The 13,097-nt window shown below is 43.9% G+C and overlaps 1 protein-coding gene across 1 annotated transcript; it reads left to right on the top strand.

The window, feature by feature from the left end:
* Nucleotides 1-1,470: 1,470 nt before the first annotated feature.
* On the top strand, nt 1,471-10,189 carry LOC112566635. Its single transcript, XM_025242907.1, has 4 exons — nt 1,471-2,209; nt 8,685-8,847; nt 9,534-9,761; nt 10,051-10,189. Exons 2-4 carry the CDS (start codon nt 8,815-8,817, stop codon nt 10,102-10,104), a joined length of 315 nt encoding a protein of 104 aa, XP_025098692.1. The 5' UTR covers nt 1,471-2,209; nt 8,685-8,814; the 3' UTR covers nt 10,105-10,189.
* Nucleotides 10,190-13,097: the final 2,908 nt, after the last annotated feature.

Below are 13,097 nucleotides of genomic sequence, written 5' to 3'. Positions count from 1 at the left end.
CCACTGCTGACCCAGGACAAACTTTAGTTACACTTCAAGTCGGTGCCAGGTGACTGTCAACGAATACATGAAGCAGGACAAGGGCCAGGAATGCGCGAAAAGATCAAAGGTCACTGACTGAGAATCATACTCCACATAGAAGTACATCATCATACATCATTCTCTCGTCAACAACAGGAAAAAGTAATACGAGCAGCTTTATCCCCGACAGTTTTTCATCAGCGACACATTTTTTTTTCATATTTCCGGACTCGGACATTGCTCCCTTTATACATTTGACCTCTGCATCAGCAGACACCACGTACAGGACAACAACATCAAAACGCAAACACCACAATTATAAGGTAACCACATCAACATCATACCACCATCTCGATACATGACACCATCTACTACGCCAAAGATTACTAAATATTTATCTCCCCAGGGTCTGACTTCTCTGTGCACTAGGTGAAGGGACATCACTGCCATTTCTTGAATTTCTTTCTTTCATAAGTTACGGCCCTTTGCTCCCGAGTGCTAGGACAGATCCAAGCGCGCACACACACAAACACAAACATGCAATTAAAGTTTCCGTTTATACAAATTCTGGGACTACAAAGACTATGCAATGCCGCCATCTCTTCTCACTCAGTGTGGAAGCAGAAGAGAAGCACTAAGGCAGGAAAGAGTGCGCAGCCAAGTGGTGGACAATGTTCAAACTCCACTTGCAGAATAAATACACCTTGACTCACGACCTTACACTCAACGGTGAGTTGGCTTCGGGTGGGGCGTCCGATGTTACCAGCACTGCGGGAGCTCTTAAAAAAAACTTGTGTCCCGAAACAGGGTTACCGGACGGTTGTGATCTGACGGTTGTGAGGTGACGGTTGTGAGTAGACGGTTGTGATCAGACGGTTGTGAGGTGACGGTTGTGAGGTGACGGTTATGAGTAGACGGTTGTGAGGTGACGGTTGTGATCAGACGGTTGTGATCTGACGGTTGTGAGTGACGGTTGTGAGTAGACGGTTGTGACGGTTGTGAGGTGACGGTTGTGAGTGTGACGGTTGTGACGGTTGTGAGTACGGTTGTGACGGTTGTGAGGTCGGTTGTGAGGTGAACGGTTGTGACGGTTGTGAGGTGACGGTGTGAGGTGACGGTTGTATCGGTTGTGACGGTTGTGAGTGACGGTTGTGATCTGACGGTCGGTTGTGACGGTGAGCGGTTGTGATCTGACGGTTGTGATCAGACGGTTGTGAGGTGACGGTTGTGAGGTGACGGTTATGAGCTGACGGTTGTTATCTGACGGTTGTGTACAACACTGAAAACCGATACTGACTGCGTCATAAACTGACGCCAGTTTACAGGTGTGCTGGGAGGGGAAGGAATGAAAGACAGGAGAAGATTTCAAGACCACATAAACAAATGAACAAAATAAACCATTACTTGTTTCGTGCCGCATTGAAAACTATGCTGACATCACAACGACAGAGAGTTAAGAAAGTGTAGAGGAGCCGATGACAAGCTCGATCTGGCCGTACACGTTAAAAGCAGACTTTTAGTTTGGTGTGGAACATGGAGGATGCTACACAAGTCAGTATGGCAAAGCATGCTGTTCACAGTAATTTTAAGACGACTTTTGGTGACCGGTCATGATGATGCAGGTGGGATCTCTGATTACAGGCAGCCACGAATGTGTGAGCCGAGCGCCATCAGAGGGTTGTGACATTTCAAGTTTCGTCACTAACTGTACTGACCTGACAGACGAGCCAAGGCTTGTGAAGGCTTTCAAGCGTAGCACTGTGTTACACTGTGTTACACTGCTTCAGCATGTAGTGTGCAATTCTGTCCCCCACTATCACCTCTTGCCCTGCCGCACCACCGAAACCAGTTCGACACAACCGCACCCCACTTCCGTCTTCTGCACCCGAATCCAAGTTAGGCACACAGCCAGCGACGTAAGCAAATACCCAGGTACACCTTCCTACCCCATAATGGCTGATCAGGGACCTAACTGGGTCTTTAGCGAAGACGGGTATTCATAGCACACGGGCACGTCCATGTCAGCGTGCTCGGGTTTCCCACGCTCAGGTAGTCGGGTAGTTGACAAGTGCAGCAGGTTGAGTGATTGTACCACTAGCAAGCGGCCACAACCAGAGTGTGACACCCAGATCCACGGCATTGTGAGCTGTATCTGTTGGGTGCGACGAGGTGGCGACTGGTACAAGAGGTAGGTTGCAGGGTTGATCTTTTTGTAAAGCGAGTAGCTTCCTTGATGTCTTGAAACATTTGTTATGACAACGGTATCCGTCTTCCGCACCCCACCTCACCCCGCCTCAACTTAGCATCTAAAGCTTTCTGTGGGAAAGAATTAATGTCGCTCTATTCTGTAAAGCCCTACTTCGCCAAGTGAACATAGTCAAGTGAACACACCTAATAGTTAGTCAAGTGAACACACCTAACATTTAGTCAAGTGAACACACCTAACAGTTAGTCAAGTGAACACACCTAACATTTAGTCAAGTGAACACACCTAACATTGTGTCGAGTGATATCAGCACAAAAATCTCTGAATTCCGGGACAGCAGTGCATACACACGAAGAATCCCTGTGTGCGAGTGTGAGAGAGAGAGAAGGGTTAGGGTACCACTACCAATACCAGCATCTGGCCACACGCGGCCATGACTACAAACTACAGTAGTGTGGCTTTCATGGGAATGTATTGTCATTTCTCGTGTTACACAAGGGTCAGTTACAGATAACTGTCTCACTGTCACCTGACTGCTGTAATGTACCGACATTGTCACTAGGACTGTGCACACATTGAGCTGCTAGCTAATGATGGTCTGTAGTTGTAATCATCTGTAGTTGTAATTGTCTGTAGTTGTAATCATCTGTAGCTGTAGTTATCTGTAGTTGTAATTGTCTGTAGTGTAGTTGTAATTATCTGTAGTTGTAGTTATCTGTAGTTGTCATCATATGTAGTTGTAATTATCTGTAGTTGTAGTTATCTGCAGTCGTAATCGTCTGTAGTCGTAATTATCTGTAGTGTAGTTGTAATTATCTGTAGTGTAGTTGTAATTATCTGTAGTTGTACACGGTAACTTTGTAACAAGTCTTTTGAAATGTAACTATAGCTGTGATACTGTACCCTGATATCGTATTCTCTCTCTTCGCACTCTCTCTCACACACACATACGCACGCACACGCAGACTGGCACCAAAGAAAACCCTTTGCTCGCACTCACGTGAGCACGCGCACATAAATAAATGTACGGACGTGTGGCGGATGTGGAGCCGTTACTGGTATGCACGATGTGATTGCGCAAACGTTTGCCTCAAGAAAGACAGTTACACCAATATAACAGGAACACACAAACAAACAGCAAGACAAACACTGCCACCTACACTAAGACCACAGAGCTGCATGGCTTGCTGTCACTAGTTTGTACCAACAGCCCTTACAGCTGTCACTCTGTTTCTCTACTTTATCTGTGTTTCTAGTGTCGTCTCTCCTCCTCCCTTGTCACAAAGCTAGCGCAGAGAATCAATTCTCTTCGGTGAACTTCTTTGCTTGGATTTGTGTTAAGGTGGTCTCATTAGACACAGCGCAGCACTTTTCTGAGCACATAGTCAGGTGTGTGCCAAGGTGTGTCACACCTGCTGAAGGCTGCTGTGCAAAGATTCACACCCGGGTACATGTGTCGACACGCGCTTACATTTCCAGGTGCATAATAATTCCTAGTTACTTGTGTTAGAAGCACTTCTTTCTCCTAAGAGACCCTTAAAGGGCGGTTTTCAAGCAAACAAAACTTGGCTAAAGATGGTTAAACCAAAGAGCATGCCCTCTGGTCACACGTCCATCCATCTTCTCCGGTTAAATTCGATCTTGACTTTAAGAAGATGTAAGTTTGTAACAAGTGTAGCCATCTACTACTTTGGACATGTTTTTGTGAGTCTGGCTAATGTGCACAAGTGAACATCACCAACATCACCAACATCACCAACATCACCAACTAGTTTAACATTCGAATACTGACGGGTCATTAAGTGGAGCGTTTGTCTCCATCTTTCTACATTTCTCTACACTTCCTGACACTTTACACACTGATCTCTACACAAGGTAGCACAAACAGAGCCACAATCTTTTCCAAATTGTGTTTAGAATTTTATAGTACAGTCAAATCTCACTACTATGCCACTCTCGGTATTATGCCACTTTAGCTCGGTCCCGACTATAAATTCAATTTTGTAAAAAAATTTGGACTAACATGCCACCACGACTCTCTCGCTACTATGCCGACTTTTTTTGTGACTGTTAAGACACAAGTTGTGAAATTCCAGCGCAGAGCTTGACTATACTGTATGGCAGTGTGGGACATCGCAGTTAGTGGGACAAAATGGAACAAGCACGCACACAAGGGTGGAGGCTGGCGATAGGGGGTAGGTCGCTGCCGGTGAACAGTCACGTGACAGAGGAAGGTGTGAGGGGGTCGACAAGCGACAGGAGCAGGTGCGCGGATGTGGTTAGGGTGGAGGATGAAGAGGTGAGGGGAGAGAGGGAGTTTGTACAGCTAGCGAAGCACAATTCTTGACAGAGTATTTTTTTTTTAATAAATACTTTTGAGACGTAACTGGAACGGAATTAATCCGTTTTTACGAACCCTACTATGGGTTTCATTTTTGCTCGGTTCTCGAAAATTTGGTGACCGTGGAATTAAGTTTGACTATCATGTATTAGACTTTTGTGTATTGTGTGAATGGTGCCGCTGTACTTAGTGTAAATAGTTGTGTAGTGTAGTGTTGTGTAGTGTTGTGTAGTGTGTAAGCCACTCTGTATTTACCTACCTCATGCTCACTCATACCACATGTGAAGGCTGCTCAGCTGTTGCCATCTTTGAGCGCTCGAATGTCTTTTGATGTCTTGTTGATAATAAGCTAACATAACATGAGAATTTATCAATAGTTACTTCAGGCTTAGAAGGAAGTTTATCTGAGGTTCGGAGAGACACTTTGTGGTATTATTTACAAACATTTCACAATGGGTAGGACACATTGAGGCAAGATGGTTGTTAGCAACAAGTCCCTGAGATTGATCCTGCGGAAATACAATTTTCTTGGGGATCAAACAATTTATTATCCATGCAACTTATTTAAGTCTATGAAAGAGAAAACTGCTACTGAATTCTGTAGTCTTAGCTACCTGGTGAGCACATGGTGCTAGAGAAGATTGAAGACACTAGTAGAGAGCAGAAAGAGGGCAGAACATTCTAGTTAGGTTTTGTTGGTAGCACCTTTGATGAGTGATTGTTAGTACTCTGTCGCAAATGTTTTATGCAAGAGTATTTTAAATGCTAGATGGTAGTGGGCGATCAGCTGCCAGCCCAAAAGTTTACTGCTATTAAACAATCTTTAGATATGCAAATAAAGTCAACAATAAACTACTAAACTAATAAGATGTACTTCTGGCTGAGCTGGCTAAGAACCAATCACAATACTAAAGTATCTCTGTGTTATTTTTCATAACATTTATGTGAACATCTCTCCAACTTCTACTTCTATTCCATCTCAAGACTTTGCTCATTCACATTGGAATAGTCACAGAAAGTCCCTAGAAACAACCTGTTTAATAAAAAATGAAGTGTGCACTTCTTCAAGCTAGTTACCGAGATATTTGTAACAAAACCTAGGATTACTCGCCACATCTTTGTAAAGCTAATTAGGACCTGTGCCAAACGTGCATCTTATAAAACAGAGTGTTATGTTTGTTTGTTTGTTTGTTTGTTTGTTTGTTTGTTTGTATGCGGTTTATGTCTGTATGTGCGTGTTTGTGTGTTTGTGTGCGTGGATTCCCTACAAATTTGGCAAGAATTGTCCTTTTGATTATGACTTGCTAACAGGTTATGTTTTGTTTGTGGACTTGTCTCCAGGAGCATGTTTATTTTCTCACTGTGTAAACCTTGTCCTAAGATGTCATCGGTGTCTCCAAAAAGAAACCTACGACGCAGAAGAAACTAAAAATACAAAGAATACATTTAGCAGGTGTTACAAGTATAGACAACGGCGCAACTTGAGACAGTACCGGAGAGAGAGAGAGGTGTGTGTGTGTGCGGGAGAATTATTGAAACTATACCACGGAAATGCAGTCTACCCTGTAAACAGGTGCTACACCCAAGGGAGGGAGGGAAGGGAGTCACATGACTTCAGGCAAACCGTTGCACCCGCTGCTAGGACGGGAGGGTAGGACATGAAGTGTCCCCACTAGCTGAACTCACCTCGCGCGTGACTAAGTTTGATTTTATGAATTGATAAGTTCCACATTGACAATATTATCACAGCTGAACGAGCAGCAGGAATCAACCCGAATGTTCTGTTCACTGCTGATAATGTATGAACAAATTATCCTGACGATGGTTGTAGTCAGCCGAGTACATGGCGCTGGCACACGCAGGGATTATTTGGTGCCACGGAGCATGCTGCGTCTGAACTCTGACCTATAGTGCTGTGTATCTGAGAGTAAAACAAACAGTCAACCCACCAACCCACCAACCTGCCAACCTCCACGACCGACTGATCAGGCCTTACACCTTGTGGTCCATGCTACATTTTTATAGGCACTCGCTTGCATCATCTTTGAAATTAACATGCTGATTCAAATCACTCAAGAATGTTTTCATTTAATGGACAAATCTTCATGACAGAAACATACCTCCAGAACATTTTCTTCAGAAGGAAGAGAAATCTACTGACCGGAAATGTCCATTTCTGTCTACCTCTTCCTCTAAAAGCTTTTTACTGGTATGACAGGTGATCAACAAGTATGAATACTATTAATTCCCGCAGATACCCCTTTAATTGTACATAGAACTTCAATTAATTATCATAGCATATCTTTTGACTTTTTTGCATCTTTTAACACCTCACCAGGTATTCGTGCCTCGACAGTATCTCAGGTGAGACGTTTGCAGAAGACAGAGAACAGTATAAACAAATCCGTTAAAACAGGGCCAGAGATGTCCCTGCCATTGCTTTATTTCCAAGATAACACATCAAAACAAAATCTCACCTAAAATGGTAGATAGGAGTTTACAAAATGGTCCATTTTACACTTGAAATAGTGAAGTCTGTAATATTTGTGTATGCTCAGCTCGGAACATTTCAAAAGATGGGTGTGTAGTGTCACAAAGCTTTACTTCAGACAGCTCCTTGCTGCAGGTTTACACTTAAACCGTTCTCCACTTTCAACCTGAGCTTGGGCTGAATGACAATAAGAGATTGTCATCTGAGATGGTGAAACACGAGAAATGTAGCATAAAATCCATGACTGGCAGGGTGGAAATTACCCATATCCCATTATTACTCTTTCTCTCTGTCACGCTCGCACACACACACACACTCGTACAAAATAATATGGATGTTTAGGTGTGTGTGGACCTAATTTTGATGTTATTATCAACAATATTAGTGTTGAATGTATTGAGCACCTAACGATGGTGTATTGGCTAGAGGAAGAATTGTTGGTGCCCCCGGCGGCTGCTTCCTGTGTAGTTGGCCGGGCAGTGGCCGGCAGCCCAAACCTCGAGTCTGCTGACCCCAGGCTCCACACAATGAATGTCTCAGGGTAGGTGGGGGAGGCAGGGATGCCCACAGGTCATCACATGGGGGAAAGTCATCTTTGACTGAGTCAGTACCAGGCCCGATGTGTTTCAAGATGAATCCAAGAGTCCACAATAGAGGGCAAGCCACATCTTAACTGTGGATTTCGTCTGCCAGTCATCCCAGTCACAGCGAAGTGATGCTGACCATGCTCTTAGGGCCGAGTGTGGAAAGCATCAGAAAACGAGCTCACAGGCAGCCTCTTACACCATAGTCAGATATTTCGATATAATGTCGTCCTTGTGTCTTGCAGGGAGAGTGTGGGGCAACAACATGTGGCCACAGGATTTTTAGTTACTGGAACTCTCTCCCTTTGTGTGTCCGCCACCCACCCCGCCATTGACTCCTTTACACGTGCACTGAACACACACCTTCCATAAACATTACTCCTAACAACCTTTCCCATAATGCTAGTCCTTTGTCACTCACTTCCTTTTGTAATATCATGTTAGTCTCAGCTCTTGTTCTTGTTAGTTGGCTCCTCTTTGTGTTTTCTGTATTTGATTTTATTCTTTGCTTGTTATTCTTTACACATGTTGTTTGTTTGTTTTTCTTTACAAAAGAGCATGCTTGATTTTGCATTTATTATTATTATTATTTGGATGTTGGGTCACTATAGCGATAATTACTAATAGGAGGCGACTATCACAATGTGGCAGCGGACCCGCCGTACAACTACGAGGCTACGTGGATGAAGAATTTGTATGAAGGTAGACTGAGAAAAAAGCATGAAATTTCGTGGCAGGAGTCACAAGCCTCAGTGTGACACTGATATTACATAGCCAAGGTCGGGTGAAGTGGCTTTTGTCAACATCTTTATTTCTTGGGTTTGAAGATACAGCAAGGAAGTAGGAAATAACTGTCACAAACAAACAAGTGAGATGGTGACATGATCTCACTGAAACACATACACGACAGTGTCAATGACTACTGGCATGACTATGACACGACACTGTCACAAGTATACCAGTATACAAGTATACCTCAGTATACCAGGTCCGTGCTGTCATGACTGTCACTAGACTCTGACCAGGTCTGTGCTGTCTCAGGTGTCAAGTTGCCCTCCCTGACTGCCAGATGGTGGAGTAATGGTGAAAGGCGAGCTGACTTGTCCTGACAACGGCAGCGTCATGGTTCGATGGCAGGTGACTGTGTGGCTGGTGTTCCTGCCCGTGTTATATGGACAGACCCTCACAGAAACCCTCGCGACAAGTAAGTTGATAGCTGTGGGGGAGAAACACGAAGCTCATACAATAATTTCTTGAGAGCCAGTCACAGAAACATTCTGTCTGTGCTGTTGATGTCACTCGGGGTTGACCGCATCCACACGTTCAATCCAGTCACAGTTGTTGGGATTACTGTAAAACACTAATAATAAAATTAAATGTGTAAATACACTTTGTTAAGTTAACTGTGTTGTATGAGACACAGAAGTGTAGCTACATTATTATAATAGCAAAGACATTTTAATAAATTTTATTATATTACAGCTTAAATGAACATCGATTGTTGCAGGGTAGATGGTGTTGACAGTGTTCAGCATCATGTAAGCTTGATGTCGATTGAAATAATGAATTAATTTTTGATAGAGCACATGGGGTGGAGCCTTATCCCAGCGTATGAACAGTGTTCACTATAGTTTGTGTGTATCGTCCTATGTGTGTAACATCCTTTTGATGGCGGCATGTCAGAACAATAGTGGGAAAAGTGTGAGTGAATAGCATCCCATCATACTTCATGGAAGCATGGAAGCAGTGGTGATCGTAGCTTAAGTGTTCAAAATGCAAGTAGACAGGAGTAGCATCTCATCAAAGTTATTGTGACGAATATCTTGTGAACAGTACTTGAGTACGGCTTGTGTGAGCAGCTTGTTTACTCTCAACATGTTGTGTCAACAGTCCCAACACAACTGGCTTCCTACTCAACACTGTGCAACTCGGAGACTGTGGACAGCGCCACCTACAATTCTTCCCTTTGCTTTCAACGCATCACGTGCACGATTGGCCATCCTCAACGTGTCTGTGTCGGGGGATGCAGCACGTGACTTCAGTGTCACTGCCGTCAATGACAGTGTGTTTGATGTGTGTAGCAGTGGCAGTAGTGACATTCCTTCTGGTACCCACCAGGTAAAACCAGATGTTGCTACTTTGCCTGAATATTGGTTGCCGTTAATTTTAAATTGTTTTAAATTCGTTTTCTTGGCAAAGAAGAAACGCTTTTACTTTGTTTGTTTGTTTATTGTGAGCGCAGTAAGAGATGAAACATAACGAGTTGTAGAACTATGAGACATCTGTGACAGGTTATCTCACGCAAAGCACTGCGACTTTGTCCGCGATGAGAGTGGTGATGCCTCCACCTGATGCCTCCACCTGATGCCTCAGTCGTGGCGTGCTCTTACTTGTGTTTGTGTTTCAGTTTCTGCTCGCCATTGTCTACTCGCCTACAACGACCCTGTGTTTGTCAACGTGACACTAGAGGTCGTCGAGCCAAACGCACCTCTGGAAATAACGATAGAGGGCGACAGTAGCCAGGTGTCCGTGGATGAGGATGTCAGTCCTGAGGACATCGTGCTGAGGTTCAGTGTAACCGATCCTAACTCACAGACCAACTCTCCCACAACCATCAGCGTACAGCTCCATGGTGAGGCTGCTTGCCTCCAGCTCCTTCATGTTGTCATCAACATGCTTTACTGAAAGATTCAACTTTAATAATTTCAGCGTTGGCTTTTATAAAATTAGTTGCTACTCACAACAACGACAGCTCTAACCTCCGGCATGAGACACAAACAAGTACGCGCGCGCACACACACACTCTCCCTCACACTCTCATGTCCGTTAGTGTATACACACGGCTTTATCACATAGACACACCATCTATGTACACACACACACAGACACACCATCTATGTACACACACACAAACAGACACACCATCTATGTACACACACACAAACAGACACACCATCTATGTACACAGCCAACAGACGAGCAGATACTCGGGTATGGGGATTATGTCAGACGACAGTTGCATGTGTGACAGTGACTTGATGAAATGACGAGGCAACTATTGTTGTGAGGTCTGTCGGACATGTCATGCTGTGGCTCCCTTCACACTGTGCAGGCGGTGACAGCGACCTGGGTGTGCGAGAACTGAACGACACACACTACGAGGTGGTGGTAAAAGGTACCCTCAATGCCACGAGCCACAGCACATACGACCTGGTGATCACAGTAAGTACTTACCTTGTGATCGTAGTGAGCACTTAGCTTGTGATCGTAGTGAGCACTTATCTTGTGATCGTAGTAAGCACCTACCTGGTGATTACAGTGAGCACTTACCTTGTGATCGTAGTAAGCACTTATCTTGTGATCGTACAGTAACACTTACCTTGTGATCGTAGTGAGCACTTACCTGGTGATCACAGTAAGCACTTACCTTGTGATCGTAGTAAGCACTTATCTTGTGTGAGCTTGTGATCACAGTAAGTTACTTACCTGTGAATGTATCGTGAGTGTGAGCACTTACTTGTGATCGTGTGTGGGATCACAGTAAGTACTTACCATTGTGATCGTAGTGAGCACTTACCTGCACGTAGTCGTATCGTAGTGAGCACTTAACCTGGTGAAGCACCTACCTGGTGATCACAGTAAGTACTTATCTTGTGATCGTAGTGAGCTGCACTGACCTTTTGTTGATCAGAATATAAGTGGATAGGTGGTGATTATAAGTACTTACAAACTGGTGTACAAAATCTGCTGATTTGCAAAATGATCACAATGATACAAGTTCTAATCATTACCAAAGCGTTTAGATGGTTTGACTGACCGATGACAGCAAGTGCTCGTGACCTGAACAATGTAAACATTATCTACAGGTCACAGTCCTTGTAGGAAAGCAACTGACCAAATCAAAGTTCGGACAAGTGGAAATTAATTGTGTTAATTGGACTAATGAGCTCAGTGGTCTGATAGCAATCATGAATTGTACAGTTGAGATTGTAACCGCCTCGTGTCGTTTGCCTTTGAGACATTTCAAACGCTTACAGGTAAACAGTAACTTGTACAAACTTATTGTATATATGTGGGAATTTTTTAAAAATCGAGAATAAAGTCGATGTTTATTTACTTTTAGATTCACTGTTTGTGGCGCGTGCTTTTTCGCAGGCAAGCAATGATTGTGGTGTGACGTCATCAGTTAACGTGTCCGTGGCGGTGCGTGACGTCAACGAGGCCCCGCAGTGCGTGCACGACGTGACGGTGGTCATCAACAAAACCTTTGTGTCCGGTACAATAGTGGGCAACATCGCTTGCTGGGACTGGGACCTGACCGCTGAATTTCGTCAGATAACCTACTCTCCAGACAACTTGTTTTGTGAGTGTTGCACGTGAGATGTTTGTCACGTGATGTAATACGGACACAAAGATGATGATGATGATGATGATGATGGTGATGATGATGATTATTACATAAAACAACAGGGTCTGAAAATCAATTACGTCATAGATTATAAATTCACAATTTTAATAAAGAATACAAACTAACTGATGATAGTTCTCTCCTGCAGCACTACTATACATCGCCGACAACGGCAGCATCATCCTGTCCAGACAAGTCCAAGACGAGTTGCCGAAGTCCACGGTGGTCTCAGTCTACGCCCGCAACTATTCCGAGGTCTCCACCAATGTCACTGTCAGGATGGTCCTTGGTGGTCAGTATGAACGAACAAATAAAGTAACAAAAGCGAAAACAAAGAACAAAAACAGAAATTAGAATATTTTTCTGCGACTGCGCATACTAAAAGTTCAAAATTTGATGCTTAAAACGTATGTTGTCAGTGCATTTGCTACATAATATTTGAAATAGTTTGTGATTTGTATCTGTAGACTCTGTAAGTTTCTTGTGAATATTTCAATCGTCAAATCGTGTAAAGGTAGTCGTGACATGTCGTGACCAAAGTGGGAGAGAGCGGCTGTAGAATACTGTGACATTCTGTAACGAGGGGAATTCTCTTTCAGCCTTTGTCCCTCCAACGTTTGCCCCAGTGTGGCAAAGCTGTGTGGCAATGACAAAAGGTTTTTTAAAATAAACATTTATTTGGTCTCACAGATGAAACTAAAGGTTTAGGGGTGAAACGTTTGGAACATTTGAACTTGGCTGGCAAGTCAAGTCCAAGCGTGTTTGCCGAGACACTTGCCAGGAAAACTTCCACCTGGCAGCTTTGCCACATCTACACTTTGCCACATCTACACTTTGCCACATCTACTCTTTGCCACATCTACACTTTGCCACATCTACACTTTGCCACATCTACACTTTGCCACATCTACACTTTGCCACATCTACACTTTGCCACATCTACTCTTTGCCACATCTACACTTTGCCAGCTACCAGCATCCTTAGAACTCTCGACAGCACAGCAAGGGGTCGAATTCACGAAACTGTTTTACCAGCCTGTCTTCCT

This window comes from Pomacea canaliculata, linkage group LG6 (genome assembly GCF_003073045.1).
Source record: "Pomacea canaliculata isolate SZHN2017 linkage group LG6, ASM307304v1, whole genome shotgun sequence".
Lineage (NCBI taxonomy): Eukaryota > Metazoa > Mollusca > Gastropoda > Architaenioglossa > Ampullariidae > Pomacea > Pomacea canaliculata.
This window is presented reverse-complemented; position numbering and strand designations above follow the sequence as displayed.

What these genes read in the sequence shown, in the direction of transcription:
- LOC112566635 (XM_025242907.1), top strand. Translation starts at nt 8,815, where the DNA reads ATGGACAGACCCTCACAGAAACCCTCGCGACAA. An exon ending in CACAGAAACCCTCGCGACAA is followed by an intron (nt 8,848 to 9,533) that starts GTAAGTTGATAG and finishes TTGTGTCAACAG; the next exon opens with TCCCAACACAACTGGCTTCC. An exon ending in TTCCTTCTGGTACCCACCAG is followed by an intron (nt 9,762 to 10,050) that starts GTAAAACCAGAT and finishes TTTGTGTTTCAG; the next exon opens with TTTCTGCTCGCCATTGTCTA.